General features: G+C 39.4%; 1 protein-coding gene across 1 annotated transcript in view; it reads left to right on the top strand.

Moving 5' to 3' along the window:
- Positions 1 to 19,137, top strand: part of SYNE1 (spectrin repeat containing nuclear envelope protein 1) — a 286,149-nt gene that overhangs the window by 89,313 nt on the left and 177,699 nt on the right. The window contains 8 exon segments of the mRNA XM_017887615.1: positions 1,464 to 1,649; positions 1,819 to 1,941; positions 2,315 to 2,497; positions 3,697 to 3,840; positions 10,529 to 10,723; positions 11,811 to 11,951; positions 18,478 to 18,645; positions 18,856 to 19,017. Of these exon segments, the coding sequence (XP_017743104.1) occupies positions 1,464 to 1,649; positions 1,819 to 1,941; positions 2,315 to 2,497; positions 3,697 to 3,840; positions 10,529 to 10,723; positions 11,811 to 11,951; positions 18,478 to 18,645; positions 18,856 to 19,017 (1,302 nt within the window).

Raw genomic sequence — 19,137 nt, 5'->3', positions numbered from 1 at the left:
TATATTTAAATCATTTATTAATAAATATACTTAAATTATACATTTACATTAAATATATATTTAACAGATTATATATATATCTCCTTACTATATATATTTATCTGTAAAAATAAATATATCTTGTATAGGGGCTGGGCGTGGTGGCTCACACCTGTAATCCCAGCACTTTGGGAGGCCGAGGCTGGCAGATCACAAGGTCAGGAGTTCGAGACGAGCCTGACCAACATGGAGAAACCCCACCTGTACTAAAAATACAAAATTAACTGGGCGTGGTGGCGCATGCCTGTAATCCCAGCTACTCAGGAAGCTGAGGCAGGAATATCGCTTGAACCCAGGAGGTGGAGGTTGCAGTGAGCCAAGATCGTGCCATCGTACTCCAGCTGGGCAACAAGTGTGAAACTCCGTCTCCAAAAAAAAAAAAAAAGATAAATATATCATGTATAAATATATATCTTATTATATATCCTATACAGATAAATATTTATCTGTTAAATATATATATTTATAAACATTTATTGTGAGAAAAGAAAGTACTTCATTAAAAAAATACAGTCTATTGCCTAAGAATAATATCCTATTCTTCATTTCTCCTCTTTACACATTACACACCCCACTAACTGCACATTCTAGGTTCACCCACCTCTGTACCTATGCAGATGCTGTTCTCTCTGTGTGAAATGTCTTTCTTTCCTCTTCCCCTTCATCTGTCAGATTGCAAACATCCTTCTGACTGGGCTCAGATGTGACTCTTCCCGGAGACCTTCTCCCAATCTTCCCCAAGTCGCAGTCATCTCTTCACACTGGCTTCTGTTTCATTCTACTTTTCATGAAATGTACATTTTATGGTTACTTATCCATTGTATTTCTGCTAGACCCAGTAGATGATACCATTCTGAATGATCAGGACTGTTTTTTCTTCTCTTGATATTTATTGCACATATCTTCTACCCCCTTTGTCTCACTTAAAGCAAGTGAGCCAAGGTTTTTGCTTGTAATGCTCTTGTTCTTATTTTCATTTCTTAGATAAATATGAACTTCAGTCTTAGCTATAGAATATGAGAGCTGAAAAGTAACTCTTTAGTTTAAACATGAGAAAAGGTAGACCCAGAGACACAAATAAGACACCGAGTATGTTTGAGCTTTTCACTGCTAGAATTCCTGTGTTCTGGCCCTCACAAGGGTGCAGCTTGGGTTTGACAGAGCAGGAGCCCCATGGTCCCATGCGTAGTATGACATGTGACCTCTGCACATTGTTTATAGTTCCTGAACTGTGATTTCTTTTTCTGTGAAATAGTTACAATAGTAGGTGGCTACCAACTAGAAAGTGGTCACAGGGGGGTCGAAGGTTAAACACAATAACGGACACACAGAACTTACACAGGGCACTTTATGCCATGCCATATTGAATATCTATACCCCTCTACCTATGTGTCAATGTCATGAATGTTAACAATTCACCCTAGACCCTGCTGGAAGAATCCAAAGAAATCCACAGTGACCTGGAAGTAATGACTGAGAAATTACAGTACCTCACTAGCGTGTACTGTACAGAAAAAATGTCCCAACAAGTGGCAGAACTGGGACGGGAGACTGAGGAGTTGCAACAGATGATCAAAATTCGTTTGCAGAACCTCCAAGATGCAGCTAAGGTAAAAAAACAACAAAACAAAAAAAAAACACACAGAAAAAAAGTCTGTCATTAAAAGAAATGCCACTGTGGAAACAGTGCTCACCTGTGATGTGGTTTCTTGGCTGTGATGTGATTCTTCACCTATGACTTTGGACTTCAAGTACAATATATTGATATTTACTCTCTAGGATATGAAAAAATTTGAAGCGGAGTTGAAAAAGTTACAAACTGCCTTGGAGCAAGCCCAGGCAACCCTGACTTCTCCGGAAGTTGGACGTCTCAGTCTCAAGGAGCAGCTCTCTCATCGGCAGGTAAGCCGAACTAACTTGGAGTAAATAGGGACAGGGACCTATACTTTTAAAAGAGGATAGCAAGGAAAAATGCCTCCTAAACTCAACACTGTTTTTTTTTTAAATTTATTTTTAAATAGAGACGGGTTGCCCTATGTTGGCCAGGCTGGTCTCGAATTCCTGAGCTCATGTGATCCACCCACCTCAGCTTCTCAAAGTGCTGGGGTTACAGACGTGAACCACTGTGCCCAGCCCCTAAACTCAACATTGTTTTAAAAATGTTTTTGCAAAATGTTTATAACTTGCAACATAACTGTAATTTAGTAAGTGCCTCTTGCTTATGAAATAAATAATTTAAATATTAAATTTTTGAACTATGAAATCGCATTTTCAGCATCTGTTGTCTGAGATGGAGTCACTGAAGCCGAAGGTGCAAGCAGTGCAACTCTGCCAGAGTGCCCTCCGGATCCCTGAGGATGTGGTTGCCAGCTTACCTCTCTGTCATGCTGCTCTGCGGCTGCAGGAAGAGGCCAGCCGGCTGCAGCACACCGCCATCCAGCAGTGCAACATCATGCAGGCAGGTGAACGGTGCCCACGCCAGCAGAGCAATTGCTGATGAATCATGGGGCTTCTTTTCTTAGCATTGTGTGGGCTCAGCCATCAAAACACGTCTAGGGTGTTGAATCTGACAGGCTGTTGTGGTTTTATAAAATAAGGAGATTAAAATGCTGTCATTTGGATCACCCACAAAAGCCTGGGGAATGCTATATAAAAAATATCCTTGGTGAAAATTATCTTTTAGTGATATTTTTAAATAAAGAACTTGTAAAGATTTATTTCTATGCAATGAAATGTTTTTATCTCTTATTATTCAACTGAGAATCATCTACAAACTGATAATACAGGTTTACTGTTATCTTGTGTTACAGAGTTTTTTCATATTTCAGCTTATCGAGGCATTAAATCCATTTTCTTTTGAGTGCCTAAAAAATGCACTCAAGTATAATTCTTAGTCTCTTCACCTAGTAAGAGAAAATCATTGACCAGGAAGAAATGACAGTATTTACCTTATGTTTCCCTTCAACTAATAATTCTTGCTTTATCCAAAAATTGTATCAATAGCATCTCATTAAAATAACTAGTGGCTCATTTGGTCAACTATCCTTTTCCCCTGTTATCTTGTAATTTGTTGGACAGAAAATTCCTGAGGGTAAAAGTCATGCATAATTCATATGTATATACACTTTTGTTTGGTAGAGATGGGGGTGTCACCATGTTGCCCAGGCTGTATTGAACTCCTGGGCTCACACGATCCACCCACCTTGGCCTCCGAAAGCGCTGAGATTACAGGCTTGAGCCACTGTGCCCAGCCCATAATTCGTATTTTTATTCCCTACCGTAGCACTTAGTTAAGTGTCTTACTTATATATTCAGTATTTGTTAGATGGAAAAATGAAATAATGTTTCCCACACTGCTTCACCCTTTCTGACTATCATGTTCCATCTTCAGGATGATATCGATAGGGGAAAAAAGAGAAAGAATCCTAACCACTTAACTATTTTGATTCCGTCAATAATTTTGCTACAATATTTTAGAGAGAAAGCTCTGAAATATCTAAGTAAAGAGAAGAATTCAAACCATTTAGGAATTTTACCCATCATTTCTTTATTCCCTACCCATGCAGGTAAAAAGGGAGTTAAACTACAGAATCACTTACCTAGTTATTGATCAAGAAAAAAAAAAACTGTCTATCTTTCTATGTTTTTTTTTCAAAGGAGGCTGTGGTGCAGTATGAACAATATGAGCAAGAAATGAAACATCTCCAGCAACTGATAGAAGGAGCTCACGGAGAGATTGAGGATAAACCTGTTGCCACTAGTAACATACAGGAGCTGCAGGCTCAGATTTCTCGGCATGAGGTGAGAGAGAAATGTAGGCAAAATACCGAGGGCAGGAAACTGGATTGATGAGCGTTTACGTTTGGTTTCTAGTGAATGGAAGAGAACAGTTTCCCCTGTCCTGCACTTAATGTGTTGAGCTCTTGGGAGGCCTCTTTGACTATCTAAGCATTGTGAGTGCCGTTTTTGCTGATTCAGTAACACATGCCTTCCCCTTGATTCCACCTCTCTAGACGTTGTTCACATTATATGGGACTCACGGATTGTCATCTCCTGCACCTAGAGTTCTCACAGTTAATACACTAAAACACAGTCCCATACCCTGTTTTTAATGCCTGCAAAAACAGCAATGCTCAAAGCTTTGCTGCACTGATCGCTCTCTTGGTGGCTCACGCCTGTAATCCCAGCACTTTGGGAGGTCAAGATGGGCAGATCGCAAGGTCAGGAGATGGAGACCATCCTGGACACCATGGTGAAACCCCATCTGTACTAAAAATACAAAAATTAGCTGGGTGTGGTGGCACGTGCCTGTAATCCTAGCTATGTGGGAGGTTGAGGCAGGAGAATCACTTGAACCCAGAAGCCGAGATCGCACCACTGCACTCCAACCTGGCGACAGAGCGAGACTCGGTCTCAAACAAACAAACAAAAACTTAATATTTTAAACATATTCTTCTTTGAAATATTACTCATTTCAGTTCCTCTTCCCAAAATCAGAGGATGGTCCAGGTTGTTTACTTTGCTAGTTTTCAGATTGGGCCAGCTATCATGTGCCTCTTTTTCAAATGTTCTTCTTTGTTTGTTCCTTTGGCATCATTATGACCTTAGGACTTGGCCACTCCTTGTGCTGTCCCTGTCCCGGAGATCATGGTCCTTGAGTGATTGAGCTTAGCAGGGAATTTCCTTTCGTGAACTGTCAGTTCCATATAGGTCAAGTTCACTGTTTCCCTTGGGGGCTGGTTCATAGCACTGTGAATTTTGGTAAATAACTGGGAGGAGGGTGTCTTATATTTTCTGTACCGATGATAGAGTATATGGAGTATATCCTTCATATGCTCTTATTTTAACTTTGTCATGAGAACAACGAACAATTTTTCCAAACCACTCACGTTGAGATTCTCAAAAGATTCAAAGCATTGCTTTGTAAGGATGAAAATCTCACCCCTTCTCCAAATGCAATTAATTATTTAATCTCTTGACATACACAAACATTAATAATTTTCATTTATATGTGATTTACAAAATCATTTAAATATCCCACCTACATTTACTCCTACAACTATAGACATCATCTATGTTAGTGATTTTTCTTATGCAATGGCTAAATGAAAATGTAATGTAGATTTTTGAAACCATTGTTTATGTTGGTCTGTACGTTAGACTACATATTACGTGTTTATTTTGAAACTATTTTTAATCCCATCTAGGAAGATCTAAAATTTTGTTGTAACAAGTCTTCTATCATGGTACGGATATTTTTTAAATCGTTTCTGGAGTAATAATTATTGTTACTACTAAACATTTTTGTTGTATGGTTTTTCTTCCCCAAGAAACTTGTGCTTTTTTTTTTTTTTTTTTTTTTTTTTTGAGACAGAGTCTTGCTGTATTACCCAAGCTAGAGTGCAGTGGCAAGACCATGGCTCATAGTGGGATCATGGCTCACTGCAGCCTCCACCTCCTGGGCTTGGGCAGTCCTCCCACCTCAGCCTCCAAGTATTTGGGACTACGAGCACATACCACTACCTCAGGCTAGTTTTTGCATTTTTTTGTAGAGTAGAGACAGGGTTTCGCCATGTTACCCAGGCTGATCTCAAACTCCTGGCCTCAAGTAATATGCCTGCCTCAGCCTCCTAACGTGCTGGGATAAAAGATGTGAGCCACCATGCCTGACCAGCTTTATGTTTTTTAAAGTAACTTACAAAATTTTATATCTTTTTTAATATCAACCCTATGAGGTAAGAATTTATATATATATTTTATATATATATTTATTTATTTATTTTTTTTAGATGGAGCCTTGTTCTCTGTTGCCCAAGCTGAAGTGCAGTGGCACAATCTTGGCTCACTGCAACCTTCACCTCCTGGGTTCAAGTGATTCTCCTGCCTCAGCCTCCCGAGTAGTCGGGATTACAGGTGCACACCACGATGCCCTGATAATTTTTGTATTTTTAGTAGAGACAGGTTTGACCATATTGGCTAGGTTGGTATCGAACTCCTGACCTCGAGTGATCCACCCACCTTAGTCTCTCAAAGTGTTGGGATTACAGGCGTGAGCCACCACGCCCAGCCGAAATAAGGATTTTTTTAAAATCATCTTTATTTTACTGACCAAAAAAACCGAACTTAGAAAAAAGTGACTTCCTGAGCTCCCAAATCTAGTAACTGATTGAAATTAGACTCGATCTCAGTATCTTTGTCTCCAAATTCTGTGATTTTTCTTCCACTGTAATAGAAACTATCTGGGCTACTTAATGAAACAAAAGAGAATAACGAAGTCCCTGGAAAATAAATGAGTCCCCCAAGGTCACAGAGTGAACTCAGCTCAGCCAGCAGTGGACTAAGTCTTCCCAGCTCTTGGTCCAGTGAGCTGCTTATTTTGTCGCATTTTCTTCCACAGTTCTGAACATCCATGTTACGTTTATTAGTTTTAAACCAACTGTGACTTAGAACACATTTTCATGTAAAAAATGACGCAGTCCTGTGTGAGCTTCATTGTATGTATAAAACAAACACAGGAAGGAAAGTGCTGAGTGGAGAAAGCTTAACCAATGATAACATACAAATTGGGAAGAGGGTTTCTTCCTGTATTTTCTATCTTGTTTTAATTGAATTTCAATCTTATGGTGAATCTAGTTTTCTTACAAATAACTTTAAAAATAACTGATCATTTATTTATGGCTAAGGAATTTATACTTTTAAAAATAATTTTTCGGCCAGGTGTGGTGGCTCACACCTGTAATCCCAGTACTTTTTGGAGGCCAAGGCGGGTGGATCACAAGGTCAGGAGTTCGAGACCAGCCTGGCCAATATGGTGAAACCCCGTCTCTACTAAAAATACAAAAATTAGCCTGACATGGTGACAGGTGTCTGTAGTCCCACCTACTCGGAAGGCTGAGGCAGGAGAATCGCTTGAACCGGGGAGGTGGAGGTTGCAGTGAGCTGAGACTGTGCCACTGCCCTGCAGCCTGGACAACAGAGCAAGACTCTGTCTCAAAATAATAATAATAATATAACAATAATACTTTTGCAAAGGTTGCATTTAATTTGAAAAAAATCATCCTGCCACTTTTAAATCATAGGAGAGGATACTCAAGCCTCTTTTCTTTCCACCTGATGCGGAAAGCCTGCTCCTGAATACCAGAGACTGGCCACAGAGGGCTGCTTGTCTTTTAGTGGCCACTCTACCTGAAATTCCTACCTTTATAAACATTTTCAGAAATTTTATAAAGAGAATGGGTAACATTAAACCAAGTGTTCCATTTTATTTTAGTGGATTTGACCACAGCTTGAATAACCAACCCTCGAAGGTAATGAGATTACAGGAGGTTTATACTTACAGAAGTAAGTCGTAGAGTACTATTTCTCAGTGGAAGTCACGTGCATTGGAGTCACATGGGCTAATTATGAAATGCAGACTCTCATACACCTAGTCAATCAAAACCTTTGGAAGTGGTGACCAGAGTTGCATTTTTTAAAGAAACAATCCAAATGAGTTCTGTATACAATAAGGTTGAGAATTGCTGCATAAGAAATGGTCACTTGCTGCCAGTGTGGGCACATCTTTGCAGGATACTGCAGTAGGGAGCTGTGCCCAGCCATGTGATTACAAAGGGTGGAAGGCCTAAAACTAACTCTGTCTATTTCACAAAGATTCCTCAAGTTGCCAGGCGCAGTGGCTCATGCCTGTAATCCCAGCACTTTGGGAGGCCAAGGCAGGCAAATCACTTGAGGTCAGGAGTTCGAGACCAGCTTGGCCAACATGGTAAAACCCCATCTCTAATAAAAATACAAAAATTAGCTAGGCATGGTGGCGCAGGCCTATAATTCCAGCTACTGGGGAGGCTGAGGCAAGAGAATGGCTTGAACCCAGGAAATGGAGGTTGCAGTAAGCCGAGATTGCGCCACTGCCCTCTAGCCTGGGTGACAGAGCAAGACTCCATCTCAAAAATAAAATACAATAAAATAATAAAAAAGATTCCTCAAATTTTTGTACAATGGCAAACCATTGTATGAAAGCTTGGTGACTTGAAATTCAAGGAGTCCAATAATCTGCTAGATCTATCTTCTAGTATTAACTAGTTACAGTAAATGGCATTTATTGAGTACCCATGTGCTAGCCACTAGATGAGATATAGTAAGTAGCTATTCAATCACTGCTTTTAAAAATCCTGTTAGGTTTAATTAACTGCATCCCCAGAGGTAAAGAAGCAATGATTTCTGCTTTTTAAGTCCTTGTTTAAAAAATTCCTGGCCAGGTGTAGTGGCTCACGCCTGTAATCCCAGCACTTTGAGAGGCCAAGGTGGGCAGATCACGAGGTCAGGAGATCAAGACCATCCTGGCTGACACAGTGAAACCCCGTCCCTACTAAAAAACACAAAGAAAAAAATTAGCCAGGTGTGGTGGCGGGCGCCTGTAGTCCCAGCTACTCGGGAGGCTGAGGCAGGAGAATGGTGTGAACCTTGGAGGCAGAGCTTGCAGTGAGCCGAGATAGCACCACTGCAGTCTAGCCTGGGCAAAAGAGCAAGACTCTGTCAAAAAAAAAAAAAAAAAAAAAAAAATTTTCCTATACTATTATGAGTCAAGAAGACTGCCTGCTGGCTGAGTTCTGCTGGACTGTTTTTCCCCCCACTCAGCTTTGGTTGGGTGGGAAGAAACAAACGAAACAACAATAATAACAAAATGCGTGTGTGTGTGTGCGCATGTGCACGCATGTGTTTTGCATACAGTCAGCCCTCCATAGCCATAGGTTCTGCATCCATGAATTCAACCAAGCATGGATGGAAAATATTTGAGGAGAGAAAAGGATGGCTGCATCTGTACATGTTGACCTTCTTTTCTTGTCATTATTCCCTAAATGGCACAGTATAACGACTATTTATAATACATAGCATCTACATTGTGTTAGATGTTATTAGTAATCTAGAGATGATTTAAAGTATTTGGGAAGATGTGCATATGCAAATACTATACCATTTTACGTCAGAAACTTGAACGTCTGTGAATTTTGGTATCTAATAGGGTTCCTAGAACCAATGGCCCTCAGTTACTGAGGGATGACTATGTGTACATATGGGTGTGTTCATGTGTATATGTGTGTGTATATATATATGAATGTGTGTACACAATTATTTTAAAGACGTGATTTAATATTTTTGTCACAAAATGTGTTCTTTTTTTTTTTGAGACAGAGTCTTACTCTGTTGCCCAGGCTGGAGTTCAGTGACACAATCTTGGCTCACTGCAACCTCTATCTCCCGGATTCAAGCGATTTCCGGCTAATTTTGTATTTTAGTAGAGACAGGGTTTCACCATGTTGGCCAGGCTGGTCTTGAACTCCTGACCTCAAGTGATCCCCTTGCCTCGCCTCACAAAGTAGCATGAGCCACTGCACCTGGCCCACAAAATGTGTTCTGTGCGTACAATAAATGACAGTCTCTCAAACAAAGAAGCCAAATAAAAAAAATTAAAAAGAATAATAGTTTTGTACTTTTAGGAATCATGTTTTGAAATATGTATTTTCATTTTTTAAAGATGCAATAAAGTATAATTTTAATATTTGATACTTAAAATATTTAAGCAAGAAAGTAAAACTTTAATATTTTAGAATTACCATACTCCTAAAATGAATCTATAGTTACCTTTTTAAGGGCTATGTGCTATCCAGAATATATTTCCAATAAGCTCTTAATAAAATTACAAGCTCTATCTGTCATCAATAAATTTTTTTCATCCTCTGTCTGCTCAAAACCAAAAAAAAAATTATTTTTTCAAAAGTAAATGAAATTAAAAGCCATTAAATCCGAATTGCACTTCAAGTGTAAAGTTCTAGTTAAAGCCTCAGCATCATGATGAAATGCACAAGAGAAAATTTGATGAATATGCGAAATTTTATTTGGGGGTCAATCTGCATTAAAAATTAGGATTTCCATATACAATATCTAGCTTATCTAAAAAAAATTCCTAGGGACATAGGAACAGATAGGCTATTGACTATGTGACCCTATGTAAAATAATGACTGTCAACTTTGTTGAATGTACTCAGTAGGGTAAGAGCTGAGCCTTGCATTTTTTTGGTGTGGTTTTAGCCATCACATGACCTAATTTCCATGGCATGAACCATCTGGTAAATTTCAGATGCTTTCCGCTTTTTAAGAAAGTTGTCAGTTCCTAATGTTGCGGAAGTTCATGGTTCCATATGGGGACTCTCTCGATTAGAAACCATTCATTCGGCCTCCTCCCCTCATTTCTCCTTTTGTACGGACGCGGGGACGCGGGCTCGGGCACTTTGGCTGTGCCTGCGCTGCGCCGCGCAGCCTGCGGTCTGGCTCGGTAGCGAGATGCTGGAGGACTCGCCGTCTCCACATCCTTCCTCCCCGGCCCGCGCGGCTCTGCGCGCTCATTGGCCCGCCGTGCAGGAAGATGAACGCTACTACTTCTGTTTCCTTTTGATGCTGCTCTGACACCCCGGTGGGGGAAATGTTTCCTCAGGAGCTGGCGCAGAAAATTAAGGGCTACCAGGAGCAGATCGCTTCTTTGAATTCCAAGTGCAAGATGCTGACGATGAAAGCCAAGCACGCCACCATGCTGCTGACGGTGACCGAGGTCGAGGGGCTGGCGGAAGGGACAGAGGACCTGGACGGGGAGCTCCTCCCCGCGCCTTCGGCCCACCCCTCTGTGGTCATGGTAAGGATCCAGTAGGTTCCCGCGGCTTTGCTCTTTGACTGGAGCCTGGCGAGTGGCTCCATGTTCCCTCTCCGTGGCTGATTTCAGGGACCAGCCTTCGATCTTGCAGATTAAGAGGGAGAAACAGTTTCCTTAACTCTCTTTGACTACCTTTGGGCCGGGCCAATCTTTGACACTGTAAACAATGACAGTTAAAATGAAACTGTGTGCTCGAGACAGCTGAATTACTTAACTTGTCAGCGGTCTGCTCTGTATTTGTTTATAATTTCACAATAATACTGAGAGGCTCTGAGCTTTAAACAGTAATTTATTTGCACAATGTTTTAGTTGTCTGGGGGATGGGAAATTCATGGCACATATATTTAGTTGTGTTTTGCAGGCCAACTAGCTAACTACCTATGTGCAGGTACTCTACTGTATAAACGTTTAATACAATTTAGAAGAACAGCTATTGTTAGAAAAAATATGAAAACAGACAATCTAAAGCTTGGCTTTGGATTAAAATAAATCAACTTTGTTATTTTCTATTCTGCACCACTGTTTTCCTATACACTTGATATCTAAACTGCATTGAGTATTTTGGTGACTATAATGTTTTCCAGTGCTGTGTATTTTCCCTAATATGTGCTGTATCTCAGGTAATGAGTAACCATACCTGGGCCCATTTGGCAATACACTACTTTGGGTGCATTTATCTCCCTACGATATTTGAAATTTGAGATGTCCACGAAAGACCAAGCTTTATTTCGTAGAACTTTCCTCATTTGTATGATTCGTGATTTTTCCAGTTATTTATAAAGCCACAAACTCTCCAAAGAAAGGAAAATAATGAAGTATTTAATCAACAACCAAACTTCAATGTCATATGCACCCCCATCCCTGATTGTTTTACAAATGATTACTAGCATCATAGTCTCTTGAAAACACAACTTTTAAATACTAACACAGGATTAATATATGAATTTGGGTCCCGGTAATTCTAACCTTTGTTTTATAATTAACTCTGTTTTGGCCTGTGCCTGAACAGGACTTATATTAACATAGCTAATTGATTTTCATGTCCTTTGGGCTACATTTTATGTGGCAGATGACTGCAGGTCGCTGTCACACTTTGCTGTCACCGGTCACTGAGGAGTCTGGGGAGGAGGGAACCAACAGTGAGATTTCCTCTCCACCTGCCTGTCGCTCCCCTTCACCTGTGGCTAATACAGATGCTTCTGTTAACCAGGTACCTCCCACTTGGCATTCCTCTAGCAATATTCTCTGGGCAGATGCAGGACTCCATTCTCTGATTCCATTAGACCATGGGTATGAATCTCAGACTTTGTTGCATTTGGTTCCAGGGACACACCAATAGGTGTTATAGTTGCACAAACTATGATTGTCATGTGTCTCAGTAGGTCATCTCCTCTCCTGGGCTACAGAAAATGGCATGAGCAAAAATTAGGTCATGGGAATGATAGCCCAGAAGGCCCTATTTTAAGACATTATGGCCTTAGTTTCTAGCAATCATCTGGAATGGGGTTCTGCATCCAACAGAAAATGAAAGATCTGTGTCACCATTGTAAAATAACATGATTCGATGGCTTTATAACATGCATTGAATATAGTGTTGGCATTTACCAGCTCAGATTTTGAAGATGGGAAACTTCTGGTCGTTATGTCAGACTTCTTTATTTACAACTTGTGTACCAATTTAAGGAATGTCTACCATATTTATACTAGAATGCCTAGTAGATCTGAGTGTTTAACTTATCTTTCAATAATCTTAAATCTTATTTTCTGTAAAATGGGGAAAATAAAATAACCATTTTGTTATAAGAAGCCTTTTACCATGTATTAAATGTAGATAATACTAAAATTAAATGTCAAAAGGTTTTATGTCAAATATTTGATAGAAATCAAAAGATGCCTTTATAGTAACCAAAACTTTTAATGCATGTTAAGTAATACTTTATTTTTTAGTGAAGACAACTAGAAAATGTCAACTATCCTATGAAATTATGTTTTTTCAAAGAAGTTGATATGTATTATTAAGGGAGAAGCATTAAACAGAGCAAATGTTTTATAACCTGTATTATAATTGAATATAATTCAGTTTTGTTATTTTATTTTAAAGCAGAAGCATTCAGACTATCATAGGATTTCTGTGATGAAGAGAATCCTCCCTCATTAAAAAGAAAAGGAACATCAAAATGATGAAACCTTTAGTTAATACAATTACACATTCTCTTGGTAAAAATCAGGATAGCTCTAGGGAAATTATCAACTCATCCATTCATCAAACACATTCTGACACCTGCTCAGCATGAAACCTTGTGTTGGTTCCTGAGGATGCAGCTGAGAAGGAGTCAGCATGGTCCTACCTGCAAGGCCCTGACAATCTAGAGAGAAAGGCAGACATGGGACAGATAATAACAACGTGATCAGAGGAAACTAAAAACAGCAACAAAAAAGGAGAAGTTCAGGGAGCCATGGGGGATTTGGGAAAGTGTTCTTCAAATTCTGATTTAAAAATATGTATTACTCATTCTTTGATGATTTGTCCTTCCCTATGGTTACAGATGTTATTAGAGAAATTGAGCCACAGTCGGCTGATTATTATATAGAAAAAAGTTGTTCTATGTAATATGGTCTAGGTTCTCAAAATTTTCAAACTGAATAGTAAATACTTATTTGAGACTAACTTTGTGGAAAGAATATACCTTTTCTAAAATTGTAAATCTCCATGCTACTTCTTGTAAAGTGTCAAAGTGTGCATGAAAGTGCCCTAAAAATGATGAAATATGCAAACATTTCTATTATTATTTCTTGACATTAACCACAAAGCTTCATCAGATCCTAACCCTCAGTAAGATTAGGCTTTAATTCTTCCCTCTCCCCTAGACACAGGAAAACATCAATAAAATTGCATTGTTAATCTAAAATACTTACATGTGATGCTGCAAAGTAGGGGGAAATGCCTTCACTTAGTTTAAGACAGACAGGTTTACTCTGAGGGAGCTGTTAAAAAGGAAATGTAGTACACTTGGTGTTCATCAAACAAATCAACCCCATCATTACGGCCACATGTTATTTTTGTGTAATAATATAAGTTAGAAGACAATTAAAAAATATGACACCATGACCAGGAATGCACTGAATTTATAACATTGTCTCTTGAAACTGAGGAGGACATGTAGGATCCCCGTAAGTTTCAGTTTTCAGATTAAAAACCCTGAGTTTTGTGCACAGAATGTGTACAACTGTTTCAGGGAGCAGCCAAATAGAACTGCTTTATAAAATCACAGTTGTTAAAAAAAAAAAAAAAAAAAAAAAAAAAAGGTTTTGTGCCTGCTGTTCCTGCAAGTAGATCTCCGTTATATAACTACCTAGTCCCACTCACAGTCAGTGTATTCTGTCTCTGACAGTAGCTATTAGCTAAAACGTAATAACAATTTAGCTTACTTGAAGGTAGAAATACCGAGGCATTCCCAGATTTTGCTGCAGGCTTCTTGATTCCCCTTAGAAGCAAGCCAAGTCTTAGACTCTGCAGAAGAGTTGAGAGAGGAATAGATTTGAAAAGAGTGAGCAAGAGTATAATGGGAAAATCACTGGCCTCCAAGTGAAAAGCTCACACTGAGTTGCAGCTCTTCCTCCTCTAAGCTGAGGGCACCTGGGAAGTCCCTTCATACCCTCATTTGTAAGTGGGAAGCGCTACTACTCAATTCACAACGTTGTGAAAATGAAATGTGACATTAATCATGAAAGTGCTTTTTAAACTAGAAAATGCTGATCAAATAGTAGCTACAGTTGTCCAGATTTATTTCCTTAGGAATCTGCTCATAATAACTCTTATAACTTAAGCACATAAGCAATAAGAAATGTATTTTTAACAGTGACTCCTCACTACATCAAGTATTGACTTTAGTAGTTATTTATAGTACTGAGTGATTTATTTTAATTGAATTTATGTATGTACCTCAAATAAATAGAAATTATTCATCTATAAAAGGTGATGTATTTTCAAATCCTTTTAAGAAACCAGGAGTTGTCATTCCTATCTGTAGGCATGAGCCATACACACGTATACACACACACACGCACACACACAGTGAGAGAGAGAGACTGCCAGAAAAAAATTATTTGTAATAAATTTATTCTAGCTCTTTTGGGGGCCTTCTGTATTTATAATAGAGTATCTAATGTAAAATGTTTACACCATTTAAAGCCATTCCTGCTTTTCCTTGTGGAGAGTAATAGTATTACTTTACATGTATATAAAATAATATAATTTATAATATAAAGTGCCTTTACAAGCATGGTTTATTATGAACATATAGGTCAGCTTCTTATTTGCCAAACACTCCACAACATGCTCAGGATGAAGACGAAAAGCACTGACCCAGACAGCCCTTAGGGAGCTTACAGTGTGTGTAAGGACAGGCAAATGCTTACAATAGAGGGTGGCAGGTGGTGTGGCAGAGGGCAGCACAGTGTTGTGGGAGGGCCTAGAGAAAGCACCTAAACTAGCTGGGGTCAGGCAGGGGTCAAGGATAGCCCTCTTTGGTTTTAAGTGGGGAGCACAGTTAGGCAGTTGGAGTGCAGTTGAGTCGTGTGAGATGAAGATTTTCAGGCAGAAGAAACCACCTGTGGGAAGCTGTGGAGGCGGGAAGCAAAATGGCCCATCAAGGCAACTGCAAATAGTTTCAGTATAATTGGAGAAACATTGGAGGGGGGGCGGGGGGGAAGTGAGACTGAGAGGGATATGGGAACCACATCATGGAGGCCCTGAATGCCACAGGAAGGAATTTCAGCTTCCTCCAGAAGCTAATATTTAACCATTGAGGGAATTTAACGAGAAGCTCTGTATAGAACTGCGTTTTAGAACTGATACTTCTGGATCAATGTGGACAGGAGAATAGAGGTGTGCAAATTCAGAGCCAGGGGAGCAGTTAGAAACAGAAGTTGCACAGTCTCATGCTTGGTCCACCCTGGTGATAAAAATGAGAGAAACAGGTCAGGAGGGACTACAGAGGCCTGGACAGCTCCTGCTCCACATAAATGAGGCAATGTCTCCTCTGTTAGCATTACTTCAATAAAGACACAGGGCCCAGTGTTACCATACCTTGTGGTTTGCAAAACAAGCTATGAATGTGAATTTTAATGAAATCTCTCTATCTTCATGAAGAGAGATTTTAAACAATTTAAAACATTGTATAAGCCACACTAAATGTGTGCAGGTCAGAGGCACTGCCAGTTTGCAACCTTTGAATTAGGAAGTTGTTACTGTAATGAGAACTTGAACCAAGGCTGTGGCCAGGATATGCGTCATTAGCACTTCATCCTCCCATAAGCAGTGGATGGTAAGGGGGAGGAGAAATCAGGAATAAATCCCAAGTTTATAGCTTAGGTGAGAAGACATTCCATTTATTGCAAGATGGATAGTACTTCAGTGTTTCCTCCTCAGTTGGTTCATTTTGGAAATGTTGACTTTGAAGAGCCTACAGGATGTGCATGGATATGTGAGTCTGGAGCTTATCAATTCACCAGTATTGGCGAGTGAGTGGAAAACAAACTACAAAAGAGCAAGAGTTGAATGACTAGAAAGCTGGGAGGAGAACAGAGAGATTTTTTAGAAAGTGTTTCCAGAAAGGGTTTTTCAGTACTATTGAATGCTAGAGGTCTGGCAAGGGAAGGGATGAAAATTCATCATGTTTTGTCACAGAAGCTGGTGAGAGCAAGCTCTGCAGTCATCAGGATCAAAGCCCAAACTGGAATTTAGAAGTGGATCGAGGGTGAGAAAGTCCCATGTGAAAATCACCCTTTTAGAAGTTGGATTATGAAATGAAAGGGAGAAAACAAAGAAATGAGGATGCAGCCTGTGCGTGCAGGTGCATTCACATGTGATGACCCATCACATTGTGAACTGCGGACTTTTCAGAAAATGTGATCTCCTTCAAGAAAACAAATAAAAGAAACAGTATGTATAGGTGTTTTTAGATGGAAAAGTGAAAGTCAACAAACCAGGAGAGGATGTTAATAGACCAAGGTCCTTGAAAAGGCAGTTTATGGGATTCTCAGAGTCTGTGGGAGAGTCAGGTTTAAGCAATGAAACTTGCAAGCATAAGATAAGGGTGAGTGTGAATATACACAGACTTTTGAAAATTTGAGAAGTTGTAGTATCTCTGTGACAGCTTGGATTGCATGTGTCTGTGTGTGTGTGTGTGCGTGTTTGTGTGTGTATTTGTGTGTGTGTGTATCAATAACACACACACATGCATATATGCACCCTGGAAAGAAAAGCTGGATTGAGTCATGTTTGTGGTTTTCCAAGTGGATGAAGTAAAGGTTAAAAGAGCAAGAGAAACAAGAGTCTTGGCAAGAAAGGAGTTTAAGTAACTTTAGACATAACTACAAGTCCAATTGAGTGATGACAGCATACAAGGGTGTGGAGGACTGAAGTGGGGTGGGAGTGAGTGAGGATCAATGCATCTAAACCTATTAAGGACATGAGGAGTAATCCACTCAAGACAGTGACAGGGTTAGGAATGAAGAGGAAGCAGTCTTCATATTCCAATGTCATCAATAAATGTTGGGGACTCATCTGGAGACCTCAGGAACAACAACAAAATGGGTAGAAGCTGTCATAGTCACTCAAATATTATTTCATGTAATCCTCAGTCCCACCCAAGGTTGGACCAATGAGTGAACCAGTGTGCAAGATGTAAGTTATTTGCTCCAATTATATAGCTACACTAGAGGAGAATTTCGCTAGAATCTCAGCTGTCCCAGTCTGAATTCATTCTACTGCGTGACACTGCTACATTTGTTTCTCAGATGGCTGGAGCCTTCTTCAATGCTTTTTACCAATACATGATTATCAATAAGACTCAGGTATTTTAAGCTGACATAATTCCCTTCAACAGTCCAACTGCAAAAACAATGAACTTTATAATAGCAGTTACTCCCCCAATTAAATTTCTACTGAAATACAGATAAATAACCATAGAGACAATTGAAAACCATCTTTACTATGTCTCTTGATATATCTTTACTACATCTCTTGATATAGTAAATTTTATCAGTACAAATAAAATATGTAATGTTACTTATAACACATAGATTTAAAAAATTTGAAAGCATGATATTTCATCATTCACTTTGATTTTGTGTGTGTGTATACTTTGAGGAAATGAATAGAAGAAAACCTTTCTATTATTTGTTTCTTAGAGTAGTTGTAACTTCCCCATTACATTTTTCTTATTTAATATCAAAATATTTAAATTAATTCTGCAAATAATGAACCCACAAATAGTGAAGATCTGGCTGCATCTGTAGATTTAATTTTATTTAAGTCAAGTAGTTTTTCAAATTAGTTAAAACTAATGAATACGTTCGGCAACATTTTAGGAACTAGATCATTAAGATTCCCTTTTTTTGCTATTGTAATCAATCTTTAAATACATGTGTACTGCTTAAATCCTTTTTATTTCCATTTAACAAACATAGAATAAGAATGAGATTTAGCAACTTGAAATATTGGTAAAGTTGTTTTTTGATGTATATAAACAAAAATTCTGAAACAACTATAGTGTGCTTCGATACAGTCTTTAAATTTTTCTGGTCACAAGAGGTTACTAATTTACTAGTTTGTAGTGCTCCATGAAAGGTGTAGATCTGAAACCTTTCCTTGAAATGACCAACAGTACCCAGAGCATATTAATCTAGACTTTTCTTTTTGTTTAATTCAGCACTGTGCTTTGCACTCACAGGACATTGCATATTACCGAGCCTTGTCTGCTGAGCGGTTGCAGACAGATGCTGCAAAGATTCACCCCAGCACATCAGCGTCCCAGGAGTTGTACGAACCAGGATTGGAGCCATCCGCTACTGCCAAACTGGGTGATTTGCAGCGTTCTTGGGAAACCTTAAAGAATGTGGTAAGTCTTCAAGGTGGACTTGTTTATGCCCACCAGACACCAGTAAACTTAGGGATTGTCTTATGAAATACATGCAGAGAGTTTACACATCCAGTCCACAGTTGAGTACCCTATGTTGGGCCACAGAGGTAAAGCACTGAAGAAAGAAATGTTGTAATCTGAAAGATAAGGGCCTGGGAAGTATTTGGTAATATCCCTTTTCTGGTGTAGATCAGTGAGAAGCAGCGCACACTCTATGAAGCTTTGGAACGCCAGCAGAAGTACCAGGACTCCCTCCAGTCCATCTCTACGAAGATGGAGGCCATTGAGCTGAAACTCAGTGAGAGCCCAGAGCCCGGCAGGAGTCCAGAAAGCCAGATGGCTGAACATCAGGTACAAATAGCCATGACTTCAGTTTCCTGCTTGATTAAATAAGTGCACTCTTGTGACTGTTTGGTCTGTCAGGCATGTGTTTGAGATAGCCAGTTGACTTTTTTTTTTTTTTTTTTTTTT

This window comes from Rhinopithecus bieti, unplaced genomic scaffold (assembly GCF_001698545.2).
Source record: "Rhinopithecus bieti isolate Rb0 unplaced genomic scaffold, ASM169854v2 scaffold_16097, whole genome shotgun sequence".
Lineage (NCBI taxonomy): Eukaryota > Metazoa > Chordata > Mammalia > Primates > Cercopithecidae > Rhinopithecus > Rhinopithecus bieti.
Note: the sequence above shows the minus strand (reverse complement) of the source record. Positions and strands in the feature narration are given on the sequence as shown.